At 37.1% G+C, this 17048-nt stretch overlaps 1 protein-coding gene across 1 annotated transcript in view; it reads right to left on the bottom strand.

The window, feature by feature from the left end:
- The window catches only part of FGF12 (fibroblast growth factor 12), a gene marked incomplete at its 5' end in the record, with an annotated part of 240271 nt that overhangs the window by 13992 nt on the left and 209231 nt on the right, over positions 1–17048 (bottom strand). Inside the window, 1 exon segment of the mRNA NM_001162565.1 lies at positions 8872–9070. Coding sequence (NP_001156037.1) covers positions 8872–9070 — 199 coding nt within the window.

Below are 17048 nucleotides of genomic sequence, written 5' to 3'. Positions count from 1 at the left end.
GCCATCTATGGGGTTGCACAGAGTCAGACACGACTGAAGCGACTTAGCAGCAGCAGCAGCAGCAGCAGCAGCAGCAGCAGCAGCTATTTGGACCTGGGTGAGCTATGTAACTGCTCTTAAACTCAGTTTCCTGATGTTTAAAATTGGGATAATATTCTTAATCTTAATGTTTCCTCCCAAAGTGTCACTGACTAGCAAATGATACTCTTGTTAGGAAGAACGTTGAAAATAACAAAAAATCTTTCGAATGCTTTGAAATTTGTACTTAGCAAATAGTAATTTTGCACATAGTATATAGTACAACTGCTACTGACTATTACTTTTATATTACTGCTGGATTCTTATAAATCATTAAAAAGTTGAAAGTTTTGATAATTATGGAAGAACTAGGTATAAATCTTCGAGAGTCAGCATTTCTCTGGACTGAAGAGTTGAGAAACTTGAGAGGAAGGCAACTGTAATTGTTGCTGACGGAGTCTGTTTTCCAAATGGAGGCAAGATAATTCCAATTTCTAATAAAACTCATAAATGACACTTGATAAAGAACCCTCATGTTATATCAGTTTCCATCAAAGAGGAATGAAATATGACTAATCTTTTTATTACTACCAATTTAATCAAATTTTCCTTGGCACTCTGTAATTTCCAAGAAGTGGAAAGGTTAGATTGCTCTGTTAGTTAATGTACCATTAAAGAAACTTAATTGTCTTAATAGCAGATCATGGAAGAGTGTGGGCAATTAACAGGAAGCAATTTCACACCTTAATTAATGTCACAGAGAATCCCTTTGGAACTGTAGAAGAACGTTAAGTGCTGGTTCAGAAGCAATGCATCGCCAAAGGGATGCACCCAGTGTGCTGTAAATATTTATTACGAAGAGTTGGGAGACATCATGAACAAAAAGATCTGTACCTTCATTTAGAAAGAGATCAGAAGCAGTGTTTGTGTGCATGAGAGAGAGAGAGAGAGAGAGAGAGAGAGAGAGAGAGAGAGAGAGAGAGAGAGAGAGAGAGAGAGATGGAAGAAGAATGTGTCACGGAGAGTAGGAGGGCTTTATTGAAGATTAAATTCAAAGCCAGAAAAATAGCTGCATTGAATGAGTTACAGTGGTTTGGGGGAATAAGTTGTCACAGGCTGGCAGAGATCCCACACTCAAAAGATGGAAAGAGAGAGAGAGAGAGGCTGCTGTTATATTTTCTGTAATGAAAACAATCAGGAGCATAAAAGCTACATTTTTACTACATCTCTGTTTTTTGTCTTTTAGTATTGTTGGGGCCAAAAGACAATTTTGGAAAAAACAAGTCATCTAGTTTTCTTTCAAGTTAAATGATATAAAAACATCAAATAATTTGCCATTAGTCATCTTCTCAAGTAGCTTTACAAAGTCATGACTCCTGATTTATTCACTTCTTTGGTGTCTTAGTACATAGTTTTTAAATAGATTATTTTCCCTCCAAATTCAATTTTCATTGTCTCTAATACTTTGTTCAATACCATGCCTGACAGCCTTTCTCCAGTACCTAACACAGTAACACAATGTCCAATTTCCAAGGAAAATGGAAAAGGCACTTTGCATTGATCCGACAGATTTGAGAAATCCAAACTTCTTAGTGTCTAATCTTCATACTATTTCAGTGAAATAGATGGAATTTATAATCAACTGCATTTCCAGAGATAACTTACTTTGAAGTAATAAATTATTTTCTCAAAATTAGTAAATCATTGGTAAGATTTTTTTAAGACATTTATCTGGATTTATTAGCGGCAAAGTCTATTTTCTTCTAAATTTTAAATTTATTTATCTTAATTGGAGGCTAATTACTTTACAATATTGTAGTGGTTTTGCCATACATCGACATGAATCAGCCATGAGTGTACATGTGTCCCCCATCCTGAACCCCCCTCCCACCTGCCTCCCCATCCCATTCCTCTGGGTCAGCCCAGTGCTCTGGCCCTGAGCACCTGTCTCAGCACCGACCTGGTTGGCGATCTGTTTCACATATGGTAATACACGTTTCAATGCTATTCTCTCAGATCATTCCACCCTCTCCCTCTCCCACAGAGTCCAAAAGACTGTTCTATACATCTGTGTCTCTTTTGCTGTCTCTCATGTAGGGTTATCGCTACCATCTTTCTAAATTCCATATATATGCGTTAGTATATTGTATTGGTGTTTTCCTTTCGAGGTAACTTCACTCTGTATAATAGGCTCCAGTTTCATCCACCTCATTAGAGCTGATTCAAATGTATTCTTTTAAATGGCTGAGTAATATTCCATTGTGTATATGTACTACAGTTTTCTTATCCATTCGTCTGCTGATGGATATCTAGGTTGCTTCCATGTCCTGGCTATTATAAACAGTGCTGCGATGAACATTGGGGTACACGTGTCTCTTTGAATTCTGGTTTCCTCAGTGTGCATGCCCAGCAGTGGGACTGCTGGGTCATAAGGCAGTTCTATTTCCAGTTTTTAAGGAATCTCCACACTGTTCTCCATAGTGGCTGTACTAGTTTGCATTTCCACCAACAGTGTAAGAGGGTTCCCTTTTCTCCACACCCTCTCCAGCATTTATTGCTTGTAGACTTTTGGATAGCAGCCATTCTCATCAGTGTGAGATGGTACCTCATTGTGGTTTTGATTTGCATTTCTCTGATAATGAGTGATGTGAACATCTTTTCATGTGTTTATTAGCCATCTTCTTTGGAGAAATGTCTGTTTAGTTCTTTGGCCCATTTTTTGATTAGGTCGTTTATTTTTCTGGAATTGAGCTGCAGGAGTTGCTTGTATATTTTTGAGATTCTTTTGTCAGTTGCCTTGTTTGCTATTATTTTCTCCCATTCTGAAGGCTGTCTTTTTAACTTGCTTATAGTTTCCCTCGTTGTGCAAAAGCTTTTAAGTTTAATTAGGTCCCATTTGTTTATTTTTGCTTTTATTTCCATTACTCTGGAAGGTGGGTCATAGGGGATCCTGCTGTGATTTATGTTGTAGAGTGTTTTGCCTAGGTTTTCCTCTAGGAGTTTTATAGTTTCTGGTCTTATGTTTAGATCTTTAAACCATTTTGAGTTTATTTTTATGTATGGTGTTAGAAAGTGTTCTAGTTTAATTCTTTTACAAGTGGCTGACCTGTTTACCCAGCACCACTTGTTAAAGAGATTGTCTTTAATCCATTGTATATTCTTGCCTGCTTTGTAAAAGATAAGGTATCCATAGATGAGTGGATTTATCTCTGGGGTTTAGATTTTGTTCCACTGATCTATATTTCTGTCTTTGTGCCAGTACCATACTGTCTTAATGACTGTAGCTTTGTAGTATAGCCTGAAGTCTAATTGATTACTATCAAGTTAATTTCTTAGTGATCAATTTGGCATAATATTTGGTATTACCTCTATTAAGTCCATTTAGTAATTTAACCTAGCACTAATGTACAACCATCCTAAGAGCAGTAGGAAAGCTAAGCATGTAAAATGTTTAATACATTTAATTCCACGGTGTCAGAATGAGAATTTACTCTATATTAGATTTGTTGTGGTTTAGTTTCTAAGTTGTGTCCAACTCTTTGTGATCCCATTATGTCAAAGAATTTGCTCAAATTGAGTTGGTGATGCCATCCAACCATCTCATCTTCTGCCACCCCTTTCTCCTTTTTCCTTCAATCTTCCCCAGCATCAGGGTCTTTTCCAATGAGTTGGCTCTTTGCATCAGGTGCCCAAAGTATTGGAGCTTCAGCTTCAGTATCAGTCCTTCCAATGAATATTCAGGTTGATTTCCCTGAAGATTTACTGATTTGACCTCTTTGCAGTCCAAAGGACTCTCAAGAGTCTTCTCTAGCACTACAATTTGAAAACATCAATTCTTTCGCACTCAGCCTTCTTTACAGTCAAACTCTTACATCCATACATGACTACTGGAAAAACCATAGCTTTGACTCTACAGACCTTTGTTGGCAAAGTGATGTCTCTGCTTTTTAATAAGCTGTCTAGGTTTGTCATAGCCTTCCTTTCAAGGAGCAAACATCCTTTAACTTCATGGCTGCAGCTACTATCTGCAGTTATTTTGGTGCCTAAGAAAATAAAATCTGTCACTGCTTCCACTTTCTCTCCCATTTGCCATGAAGTGATGGGACCGGATGCCATAACAGATTAGACTTTTAAAATATATAGATCATAATAATTTGAATATATTTAAATAATTCTTATGGCCAGATAGGGTCAAAGTAAGCATAGAAACACCAAGGTCAGTTTAGAACACCAAATCTCAAACCTAGTTGCCATCAAAATTACTTAGACAATAAAATCTGAATACTTGGGAGATTTGACCTAAGAATTGGTACTTTTAAAACCACTACAGGTGGTTCTGATACTAATGCTTGGGAAAATATGATCTACATTATACTACTGGAACTTTATTCAGATTCTATTAGTTTAAAGCAATGGTTCTAACAGGCAGAATGAATAACTGTAACTGTCCTAAAGATGTGTGAGTAAAGGTATGCACATGTTGTGTTAGTCTTATCTCCCCACTAGAAAATACATTGGTAGAAACTGGTAAATGTTCTTTGAGTTCAAATTTAGTATTTCTATAGCAGTGGCTTTTAACTGATATTTACTAATTTCACTTTAGAAATATATTTCTCACTCAAGAATTAAGTTCTTGAACCTTAACTCTTAGAAAGCACTCACACTCTTTTCAGGAGGAAGAAATTCAATTCTGAATATCCAACCACCTGCAGGAGCTGAGCAATGAGCTCTTTGAAGGAGGAAGGAGGAGAAGAGGAGGAGATTGTCTCTAGTTCTTTGTCAGAGAGTATTTGGCTTCTATATTTGAAGCTAAAGGGGGAGGTCACCATCAAGACAATTTAAATCTGGGGAAGCTACTTTTCTGTGGTGTGAACAATGCTTTGAAAGGGCAAAACTAGGAATGGTGAAGCCTGCGCTGTTGTCTAAAATTCCAGGGGAGGGTAAGTACAGGTTGACGTGCAATGTACATGGTGATGGGTTTAAATATCAAGTCCATCTATCTGTCTGAATAGATGCTCTTGCAACCCCTTATTAACACTGCCTATCTTCTAAACACAGGATGGAAGGTGAAGCTGTGAAGGGAAAGGGGCTGGTCCCTAACAATTGCAGAGCCATAGAACCAGTCCTAGACAGCAGGTTTGTACATTTGGCTTGTGAGACAATAACACTTTGTTTAATTAAGCTGCTCTGAACATGGGTTTTGTGTTGTACACAACTGAATTTAATTCTAACATTTTTGGTTGTCTTTTCCACATTTGTACTGAAATCCAGCAAATGTGAAGAATTAAGGCAGCTCTCAAACTCAGAACATGGTGATAGTATACATTCCTGTTATAAATTTGTACATGGTTATTCATACCCAAGAAAAGGTTTCTCTAGCTACAGTGCAGACAGAAGTCATGTTTAGGAGGGTTGGTTACAGGTATTTTATTTTAGGAGGGACGGGGTATGAAATGCATTATTTATAAAAGGAATAAATAAAGCACATGGACTTTTTTACTTTTATGCTTTCATGAATTTTCCAAAATTGTTCATGAGCATGTACTACTTTTATTACAACAAGAAATCAACTTAAATGTACAAATAAAAATGGTTCAATAGTTTTAATAGTTTACTCATACTGCACCTGGAGTGGTTCTGTCTGCCTAATCCCTACCTCCTGTCTCAAATGTTCTGAACCTGTCCTAGCCTTGAAGATGTGTTAAAAGAACAACTTTCCAATGTCTTTCTTTTGGTGGAAGTGCTGGTTCTTTCTATAAATCTCAATATCATTTCTGGCAACATGTAATAAATCAATTTTTATATTAAATTACTGTCATTAGTAAACATACTTAGTATCTCCAAAAATATGAAAAGTTTTCTGGAGCATATAGTTCTTCCCTGTTTTGTATCTATCTATGCATTCATCCATTCATTTACTTGTTCACTTATCCAATTAACAGTAATTATTGAATTTCTCTCTACAATATGTCAGATATTGTACAAGATACAGAGTATATGAGAAAAATAAAACATCTGTACAGCAATTGTGGAAAACAGTATGGACCTTCCTTAAAAAGCTAAAAATAGAACTGCCATTATTGTTGCTGTTCAGTCACTAAGTCTTGTCTGACTCTGCAACCCCATAGACTGCAGCACATCAGGCTTTGCTATCCTTACTATCTCCTGGAGTTTGCTCAGACTCATTTCCATTGAGTCAGTGACACTACTTAACCATCTCATGCTCTGCTGCCCCCTTCTGCTTTTGCCTTCAGTCTTTCCCAGTATCAGGGTCTTTTCCAGTGAACCAGCTCTTTCTATCAGGTGTCCAAAGGACAGCAGCTTCAGCTTTAGCATCAGTCCTTCCAATGAATATTCAGGGTTAATTTCTTTAGGATTGGCTGGTTTGATCTCCAAGGGACTCTCAAGAGTCTTCTCCAACACCACAGCTCGAAAGCATCAGTTCTTCTGTGCTTAGCCTTCTTTATGATCCAACTCTCATATCCATACATGACTACCGGAAAAATGATAACTTTGACTATATGGACCTTTTTCAGCAAAGTGATGTCTCTGTTTTTTAATACGCTGTCTAGATTTGTCATAGCTTTCCTTCCTAGGAGCAAGCCATAAGACCCAGCAATCCCACTGTGGGGCATATACCCTAGGAAAACCACAATTCAAAATGATGCATGTACCCCATTGTTCACTATGTCACTATTTACAATAGTCAAAACATGGAAACAACCTAAAGGCCCAACAATAGATGAATGGATAAAGATGTGGTACATATATACAACGGAATATTACTCATCCATAAAAAAAGGAACAAAACTGGGCCATTTGTAAAAATGTAGACAGACCTAGAGTTTGTCATACAAAGTGAAGTCAGAAAGAGAAAAACAAATATTGTATATTAATGCATATACGTGGAATCTAGAGCAATGGTCCAGATGAACCCATTTTCAGGAACAGAGATGCAGATGTACAGAATGGACATATGGACACAGGAGAAGGGGAAGGGACCAACTGGAAAATTAGGATTGACATATATACACTGCTGCTGCTGCTGCTGCTGCTAAGTCGCTTCAGTCGTGTCCGACTCTGTGCGACCCCATAGACGGCAGCACAGGCTCCCCCGTCCCTGGGATTCTCCAGGCAAGAATACTGGAGTGGGCTGCCATTTCCTTCTCCAATGCATGAAAGTGAAAAGTGAAAGTGAAGTTGCTCAGTAGTGTCCAACTCTTAGCGACCCCATGGACTGCAGCCTACCAGGCTCCTCCATCCATGGGATTTTCCAGGCAAGAGTACTGGAGTGGGGTGCCATTGCCTTCCATGTGTAAAATAGAGAGCTAGCAGGAAGCTGCTATATAGCAAAGGGAGCTAAACTCCATGTTCTGTGATGATCCGGAAGGGTGGGGGGGGTGTACAGAAGGGAGTTGCAAGAGGGAACTGATTCACTTCCTTGTACAGCAGAAACTAACACAGCATTGTAAAGCAATTACATTCTAATAAAGAAAAATAAAATGTAAACAAAGTAATCTAACCATGGATAAGAAGAGACAGAGACAGATTTAATACAATATGATAATCTCTAGCAGATAGAACAAGATACAATAATAAGGTAACAGAGTGTTTAATTCTACTTGAAGGAAGTCAGGGAGACCCTCATAGAAGTACTGACTCCTTGAATTAATTTTTTACAAGGTCTGACAGGCATTTCCCAGGTACATGAATAGAATTTTGTGACAGAGAAGGGCAAAAACCTACATAAGGCCCAAAATAGTAAAAACATTTTAGAAACATTAAAAAAAAAAAGTAGAACAGAAGAAAGTTCTGTTTTGTGTGGTTAAAAGCACAGTGAGTGATGGGAGGTTGGAGGGGGTCTAGAAGCTTTGAATGTCACATTTCCCCCCAGTGCTTTGAACATAGTATTGATTTACCAAGTGTTTGCTGACGGTTACAGTCCTTTGGGATCTGTAGCAGGCACTGTGTCCCTACACTGTCCCTTCTAGACATGGGACAGCAAGCCTGGCTAAATCACAGAAGAGCAATGCACTATTTGCTATTTGTGAACAAATTCTCATTTCTTCAGACAAGGAAGATGAACTAATGTTTTAAGTGACTATAATGTGACTTCTAGAGAAAAGTGTGTGTTGGTAAATGTCTAGACCACTGCTGCTTTTTCAGTCTGTATTAAAAAGCTTGACTGAATATAGTACATGTGTGGTTACCCCAACGGTATGTGTTTATCCTTCTTAGGGGACAAGTTGCCAAAAATGTGTTTCCTCAGCATTAAATTACTTAGTCCACTCATCAACTGAAATAGATGAGCACCATATTATATGATCAAGGGAGGGGAAGGCATAGGCTCAGTGGGGAAAGATAAAATTTTAAAACTATAATATTTATTATCACAGTAAACAGAATATTTTCTTTCTTGAAAAAATACAAAGAAAACTGAATACATCAGATCGTGAAATTTGTTCACAATAATGTAGCAATTAGGATACAAATATATTTCTAAAAGCCTTGATAAAACTTTAGAGCACTATAATAGTATTATTGGTTTTTCAAGAGTATAGCCTGAGAAATTAAATCACTGAGTTCATTAAAGAAAGAAATTATATTTCAAATGGTCACGGCTACTATTTTTCTACTTTCAAGAAATTCTAGCCTCTATATTGAAGCAGTTTTTCTCTAAGTGCCAAGTATTTGTAATAGATTTTTTTTTATAGGAAGTAGTACTATTGTATTTTCTGAATCTTTGTTCTGATCTGCTGCATTAAAAACAATCTCCCCTGAGTGAAAGGACAAAGAGCAGAACTGGCATCAACACAAAGATCTGGATCTAAAGAAAAGAAGCTCGGCTCATACCTTCAATAGGTTTTGGTACAAAATGTGATGAGGCCTTGGTTTTCTTCACTCTGTTCCCCTTCATAATCTGACCTTCCTTATTGAGTCCCAAAAACCAAGCTCGGCCTGATTCTTGCTGACGGTACAGTGTGGAAGAATAGATCACATAGTAGTTTTCAAACACAGATTCCTTAAATTTGCATTCTGGAGTGAAAACATCCTGCAGAAAGATAAAAAAGAAGATACAAAAGAGAGAAAGCTTTTAATAACATATCAACAATAAGCCTGAAATATAGGCCCTCTGTTCAGAAAAAAATGAGAAATAATTGCATGTAATTTTTGTTAGCATTTGGTTATAAAGATTTATCATACAAAATCAAGAAATAAGACTTCCTTTCTAAACAACCTTTTTACTCCACAGAACACAATTGCCCAAGCTTGAATCATTCCTTGGGCTAAACTAATATCATTCAAGATTGTGCTCAAGTCCAAAATTAGACCTCAGTACAATGTTTATAAATTTAAGAGAATGGTTATTATGCATTTTTGTGGCCCTTAGCATATGAAATGTAACACTGGAAATCAAAATATAACACAACCACAGCACATGCAGGCTTGAGCAGATGATTTTAAAGGGAGAACCCTATATATTCATAAATCTGTTAAACAGCCAAAGCTTGTAACATAAAGTCACTAGTATACTAGCTGTTTTCTTAATGTCAGTAACATTCCGATTAACTTCTTTGAAACATTTTTTTACTTACTAATCAAGATTTCAGGTAAAGACACCCAGGAAAATATTACTATTACATTGTCTGATCTCTAATGAAACACAGAATGAGCAATTTAGATCAAGAAGGAACCTTAGTAGTCCTCTACCTCATCTCTATCACTTGATAAGTGACCATCAAAAGGTTATATGATTAATATAAAGTTAAACAACAACAAAATAACTGTATCCATGCCACAACTTGCATTTATTGCTTCATAAACTCAAGTTCACCTTTTCTACCTGAGTCTTGTTCAGGGACTTACAATGAGATTTTACAATCAATACAATAAAATCAAATTCTAACAAGCCAACTGAACAAAATGCATTTCATGGAAAGAAGAAATTTCTCCCCTTCAAAGAGAAACAGAAGAAAAGCAAATGTGACTGCATCTTCTTCAGTAGTAAACAAGTAAACAGTCCTTCAAGGAAACAAGAACTCTACATGCCAAACATATTCACAACGGTCACTGTTTGCCTTCACTAAGTGCTAGAGGAATCTCTTCCTTGTAACTTTCAATCAAAGACAGCAGTGATTTAACACAGTTCCATATGGGGTTAAGTTACTGAGGAATATGTAGGACTAAAGCTGTTAAAACCATGTCCTTGGAGGTGATTCTTCCAGGCTAGTCCCGTAGATTCCTTTGCAAAGAGCTACAGTGATGCATCTATGTGGACAGATGAAGGTCTCTAATGATAGAGAAACCATTGAAAGGACTCTGTTCATTTTAAATGATTCAAAAATTATAGGCCCCCAAAAATGTGACTAAAAAATATGAGAAGGGAAATGGAAAGGTAGTTTTACATATTAAAATAACAATAATATTTAAATAAAAATTATTATATTGATAATAAAAATATGATGTCACAGAATACTCTGTTTTAAGTAAACTTGGTGGCTTAAGAATTGACTATGTGGTGCCATTTCATATCTGCTAAGATGGCTATATCAAAAAAGATGCATAATGAAAAGTATTGGTGAGGATTTAGAAGAACTACAATCCTCATCCCTTGCTGGCAAAAATGTAAATAATGGAGCAGCTGTGGGAAACAGTTTGGTAGTTCCACACAAGGTTACACATCCAGTTACCACATGACCTAGTAATTCTACGTCTAGGTATGTACCTGTGAGAAATGAAGATATATGTCCATATGTGACCTTGTATACAAATATTCATAGGAGCATCATTCATAATGTGGAAACAATTCAGACATCTATTAATGGATAAACAGATAAAAACATGTGATATATCCATACAATGAAATACTATTTGGCCTTTAAAAAGGATGGGGTACTGATTCAAGTGACAATACAGATGAATCTCAAAAACATTAAGCAAGACACAATAGGTCACATGTTGTACGATCCAATGTGTATGAAATGCACAGAACAGGCAAATACAGGACAAGACATGGATTAGTGGCTGCCAAAAGCTGAGGAGATGGGTAAATGGGAAATGACAGCTTTCTTGGAGAGACAAAAAGTATCCTGGGATTAGACTGCACAATTTTGTGGAAAAAAATTGAAGAATATAGTGTAAAAACATGCATTTTAAGGTAGGTGAATTATAAATAATTTAAAAAGAAAAAATAAAATAAAAAAGAAAGAATCATAAATAAAAAAAGAAAGAATCAGAGTAATGAAGTGACTAGAGAAAGTGAGGGGGAAAATGAAACTATAGTATATTCCTTGTCTGGCAACACAAAACATCCTAAGTTATAGTCCTGTGCTCTGGACAATAGGCTCTCTTATGACTCTGTCTCAGTATTATTAGGACAGAGTTTAACAATTGTCAAAAGAGGGAATCAAAGTGATTCAAATTAAATTTATAAGATAAATTAAAAGTCCTGGCTTCCTTCCAGTACTAGGTTATAAACAGTTAGAAAAAGCTAAAAGTTCACTACAGATTTTTACCAGCTCTACTTTTAAAAAACATATCCAAATAATTGCAAAGCTTTTGTTCAATACTAATGAACCCTAGATGCTAAGGGACTCTTCAAAACTCAGTGAATAAGTTCTACATATAAGATCTTAGACCTTATAACAGGAATTAGGAGAAATATAGGAGGCAAGGAATTGTGTGTAAATATACCTTAAAATACATGTAATACCTATTTAATTCACAGAAATATGAACATTTGGAGATAGAAAGCTGCTTAGTGATAGTTCAATTTGCTGCCTTTATTTAACAAAGTAATGGAAGCCCGTGATGGTGAAATAGTTGTTTTATGAGTTGTAGGCTATTAGGGGCAGATCCAGACCCTGGGCTGGGGCCTGGACTCTGGCTACCAGTTCAGTACTTTCTTCCAGTGCCACACAAGGCTTCCTTCCTATTGTGCCAAGCCTGCTTTAGGTACCAAGCTGTTGATTGGAGGCAAGCCATCATTAAACCCACGCCCACCTGGTAGAGTTACAATGTTGTCTTTCATACATACTCTTATTTAATAAATAGTGAACTCCAAGGTTTCCATTTAGTTTCACAACTGTTTAAAGTCAGCTCCTAGAAAAGCAAAAGTCCAGTTGGACAGGGACTAAAATACTGGGGCATGAGCCAGTAATTAAGCCTGTGGCACAGGCTGAGCCTTAACATTCTGAGTTGGCAAATGGAGATCCCAGATACAGCACTCCAGGTCATAATCAGATGTAAAAAGTCAAGTGGAGTATCCCATTTAAAATTTTAAAGGGGCGATTCAGAGTCAAAATTCAGAAATGGGGCAGTGATAATATCTGGCTGGTGGCAGGGCAGGGGGACATTTCAGGAGGAAAAAAAAAATGGCAAAAGCTTCATGCAGGCACTTCTGTGGAGGCAGAGCCAATCTCCTAGAAATGGGGAGGAAAGCCTTAAGAACACTGAGCCAATTTGGGCAGTCATTCTAAGTGCAACCTTTACAATATGCTCACAATTTTCATTTCAATATAAAGTTGGGCATCAAAGAATTTACATCCTTGTGATTACCACACTATTAGTGTAATGAGAAATCAAGAGTTTTATACTTGAAATAGGAAAATTGGGGTTTTGCTTCCAGACACATACATATTAGCTGTGGGACTTAAGGTAAGTGGTTAAACGTCTTTGAATTTTATATTTTCAACTCTAAGTTATTTTAAGGAAAATAAGATGATGGCTCTGAAAGCATGATGTAATGTACCTACAGAATTTAAAAAAAACTCCAATGCACTATTATTCTTAATTTTTTTCTTATGGCAAGAAAAATAGAATCAATCATGTAACTAGACATTTAGTTCTGTGTTTTGTCATGTGTGTGTACGCGCTTAGTCGCTCAGTCATGTCAGACTCCTGAAAACCCGATGCACTGCAGCCTGCCAGCCTCCTCTGTCCATGGAATTCTCCAGGCAAGAATGCTGGAGATGGTAGCCATTCTCTTCTCCAGGGGATCTTCCTGACTCAGAGATCAAACGCAGGTAGGTCTCCGGTATTGCAGGTGGATTCTTTAACATCTGAGCCAACAGAGAAGCCCAAAAATATTGAAGTGGGTAAGTGTATCCCTTCTCCCATGCATCTTCCTGACCCAGGAATTGAACAGGGGTCACCAGCATTGCAGGCAGATTCTTTACCATCTGAGTCACCTGGGAAGCTCTGTTTTTTTCATAGATGATTATATTTGTTCCAGCATCCAGGACCTTATACCATAAATTAAGCTTTATCCTACACAGATTGTTTCCACTATAACTAAAACAAATAACACGTACATGTATTTTTAAAAATCACTGAAAGCCTTTAACTTCAGCTTCAGTTTTCATTCCAATCCCAAAGAAAGGCAATGCCAAAGAATGTTGAAACTACTGCACAACTGCACTCATGTCACATGCTAGCAAAGTAATACTCAAAATTCTCCAGCTAGGCTTCAAAAGTACGTGAATCATGAATTTCCAGATGTTCAAGCTAGATTTAGAAAATGCAGAGGAACCAGAGATCAAATTGCCAACATCCATTGGATCATTGAAAAAGCAAGAGAGTTCCAGAAAAACATCTAGATCACAATAAAGTGTGGAAAATTCTGAACGAGATGGGAATACCAGACCACCTGACCTGCCTCTTGAGAAATCTGTATGCAGGTCACGAAGCAACAGTTAGAACTGGACATGGAACAACAGACTGGTTTCAAATAGGAAAAGGGGTACATCAAGGCTATATATTGTCACCCTGCTTATTTAACTTATATGCAGAGTACATCATGAGCAACGCTGGACTGGATGAATCACAAGATGGAATCAAGATTGCCAGGGGAAATATCAATAGCTCAGATATGCAGATGACGCCACACTTATGGCAGAAAATGAAAAAGAACTAAAGAGCCTCTTGAAAGTGAAAGAGGAGAGTGAAAAAGTTGGCTTAAAGCTCAACATTCAGAAAATGAAGATCATGGCATCCGGTCCCATCACTTCATGGCAAATAGATGGGGAAACAATGGAAACAGTGACAGACTTTCTTTTCTTGGGCTCCAAAATCACTGCAGATTGGTGATTGCAGCCGTGAAATTAAAAGATGTTTACGCCTTGGAAGAAAAGTTATGACCAACCCAGACAGTATATTAGAAAGCAGAGACATTACTTTGCCAACAAAGGTCCGTCTAACCAAGGCTATGGTTTTTCCAGTAGTCATGTATGGATGTGAGAGTTGGACTGTAAAGAAAGCTGAGCACTGAAGAATTGATGGTTTTGAACTGCGGTGTTGGAGAAGACTCTTGAGAGTCCTTTGGACTGCAAGGAGATCCAACAAGTCCATCCTAAGGGAAATCAGTCCTGAATATTCATTGGAAGGACTGATGCTGAAGCTGAACCTTCATTACTTTGGCCACCTGATGCGAAGAACTGACTTTTTGAAACAGACCCTGATGCTGGAAAAGATTGAAGGCAGGAGGAGAAAGGAGTAGCAGAGGGTGAAATGGTTGGATGGCATCACAGACTCGACGGACATGAGTTTCAGTAAGCACCAGGAATTGGTGATGGATAGGGAACCCGGGTGTGCTGCAGTCCATGGGGTCACAAAGAGTCGGACACGACTGAGCTGAAAGCTTTTAACAAAGACTGGGGCAGTCATATACATTCAGAAGAAGCTCTGAGGTTATAAAAATTATGTTCAGAATGACAATAAATCTAATGTGTAATGGAGACAGGCAGGTTTTGAGCCAAGGTGATAAAATCCTAGACCTTCTCAATAGATAATGTGTAATTGAATATAATTGAAGCAGAGTAAATAATTAGTATAAAGAAGGTTCTTTTTCCTTTTGTAAAACTAACTGCTACTTGTGCTTATCTCATGAATAATATTTGTTTACGTCTATAGTCCTGAGTGTTCAGTTCCATAGGTACATAGCAAGGCTCATAGAATAAACGGTTGTTGATGAAACAAAAACATCTCCAGATGCACATCACGCGTGTAAATCTGTGAGATGCTAGGTTTATTTGGCACATTTATTACTTCAAAATCTTTCCAAATCTTTAAGTTGTTTAGCTTAAACTGACCTTGATTTCAGTAGAATATGAATATGACCTTTGATAGTGCTTTGAAATTAATTTTGAGCACTCACCTTTTTAGCAGCATGTGCACAACTCTTTTTGCTCTAGCATTGTATGAATCATTATATGTTCAATTCTTTTCACATTCCAAATGCCTATTCACCCTAATGTTGTCTTGGAATACCCATGCATTTCATTCCAGATGATGAGTGAAGAGTGAAACACTAGTTAGGATCAAGGCCACCACTCAGGATCCTTTTCAGTCTGTGCTTATCCATCCAATTCTAAACTACTCTCTCCAGAATTCTCTCTGATTCCCATCTTCACAGTTTCATACTCTAGCTTGATCCCTCTCCTGTGTTTCTTCCTGCTCTTCTCTCTGTACTTAGATCACTGATATCCTACTCAGGTTCTGGCTTTTCCTGTGAGTCTCAGGCTCTGCCACTGCACAAGATGAGAGCCTTCCTTCCTTCTTCGCCAGCCTCTAACTGTGCCCGTTGCCCCTCCATTTGAACGCTATTCTCCTTTAAATGTATCATGAGGAGCAAGGAGACAGAAATTTAGGGAATTTGATGGCTGTAAGGCTAAAATGTATTTCTTTCATGCTTGACTACCACTGCCAACAGTGTTGTCATCACACACTAACTCCTCAACATGCCCACACTTTCTAACCCTCAAACTGTGCTCAGTTCAAATTGTCCTCTCTACTTCTCTATTTGGTAAAATAAAGAGAAATGCTCTTCCTTTCTTTAGCTTCTCATTGTTTTACTTTTTTTTAGTATAATATCTAATGGACTTTGTCTTCTTTCATAATGGTTTTTCTTGTTTCTGTCCTAAACACTGAGAGCTTTTGCTCACAAAGACACAGTCCTTATCAGAAGTCCAACATATGTAACACTCAACTTATTCTTGTTGAAGTAGATAATAAAAATATGTTAAGGAAACCACAAAGATTTTGTGATAAAATGAACTGAATAACATTTTTAACTCTTTCTTTAGTTGCATGATTTTGATTGTGCTATTTAATTTTGATATATCTTTGTTTCATCATCTATAAAGTAGGGGCAATAATTCTTATATTTAAAAACTTGGTGAAGATACTTAATAACTGCCCTATTAGCAAATTCCAGATATACAATATAATGTGGTGAACTACAGTCACATTCTTGTACATTAGTCTCCAGAACTAATTCACCTTGCATAAATGAAAATTTTGTACACTTTTACCAACATCTCCCCATTTTTCCCTCCCCCAGGTTACCAACATTCTACTCCCTGCTTCTGTGACTTTGAATATTTTAGATTCCAAATATCTAAATTCCACATGTTTGTCTTTCTGTATCTGATTTATTTCATTTTCCCCCAATATCCGATGAGTTGTAGAAAATGGCAGATTTCTTTCTTTTTAAAGTTGAACTTCATATATATGCTATATACCCTATCTATTATCTATTTATCATCCATCCATCACATTTTCTTTACCTATTATCTGTTGACCAGTACTTAAGTTGTTTTCTCATCTTGTTTATTGTGAGTAATACTGAAATAAATTTTGGAGTGCAGATATTTAAGATCCTGATTTCATTCTCTTTGGATATGTTCCCAAAGGGGATTGCAGGATCATAAGACAGTGTCATCACAACAAATAAGAAAGAAAGAAAATGGTAGCTATGGATATGCTAATGAGTTTGATGTGATGAATATTTCACAATGTATATGCATATCAAATCATCAAGCTGTAAAAATGTTAATTGCCAACTCTATCTCAATAAAGTTGGAAAAATCCACCATGGGTTACATTCAAGAACAGCTAAAATGAGATAACAGATAATGCCAAGCGTTGAAAATGATGTGGTGCAACTGGGTCTCTCATATGTAACTGATGGTAGAGTAAACTGGTAAAACCACTGATAAGCTATTTGGCAGTAGTGATATATGTAGGTATAT

This window comes from Ovis aries, chromosome 1 (assembly GCF_016772045.2).
Source record: "Ovis aries strain OAR_USU_Benz2616 breed Rambouillet chromosome 1, ARS-UI_Ramb_v3.0, whole genome shotgun sequence".
Lineage (NCBI taxonomy): Eukaryota > Metazoa > Chordata > Mammalia > Artiodactyla > Bovidae > Ovis > Ovis aries.
This window is presented reverse-complemented; position numbering and strand designations above follow the sequence as displayed.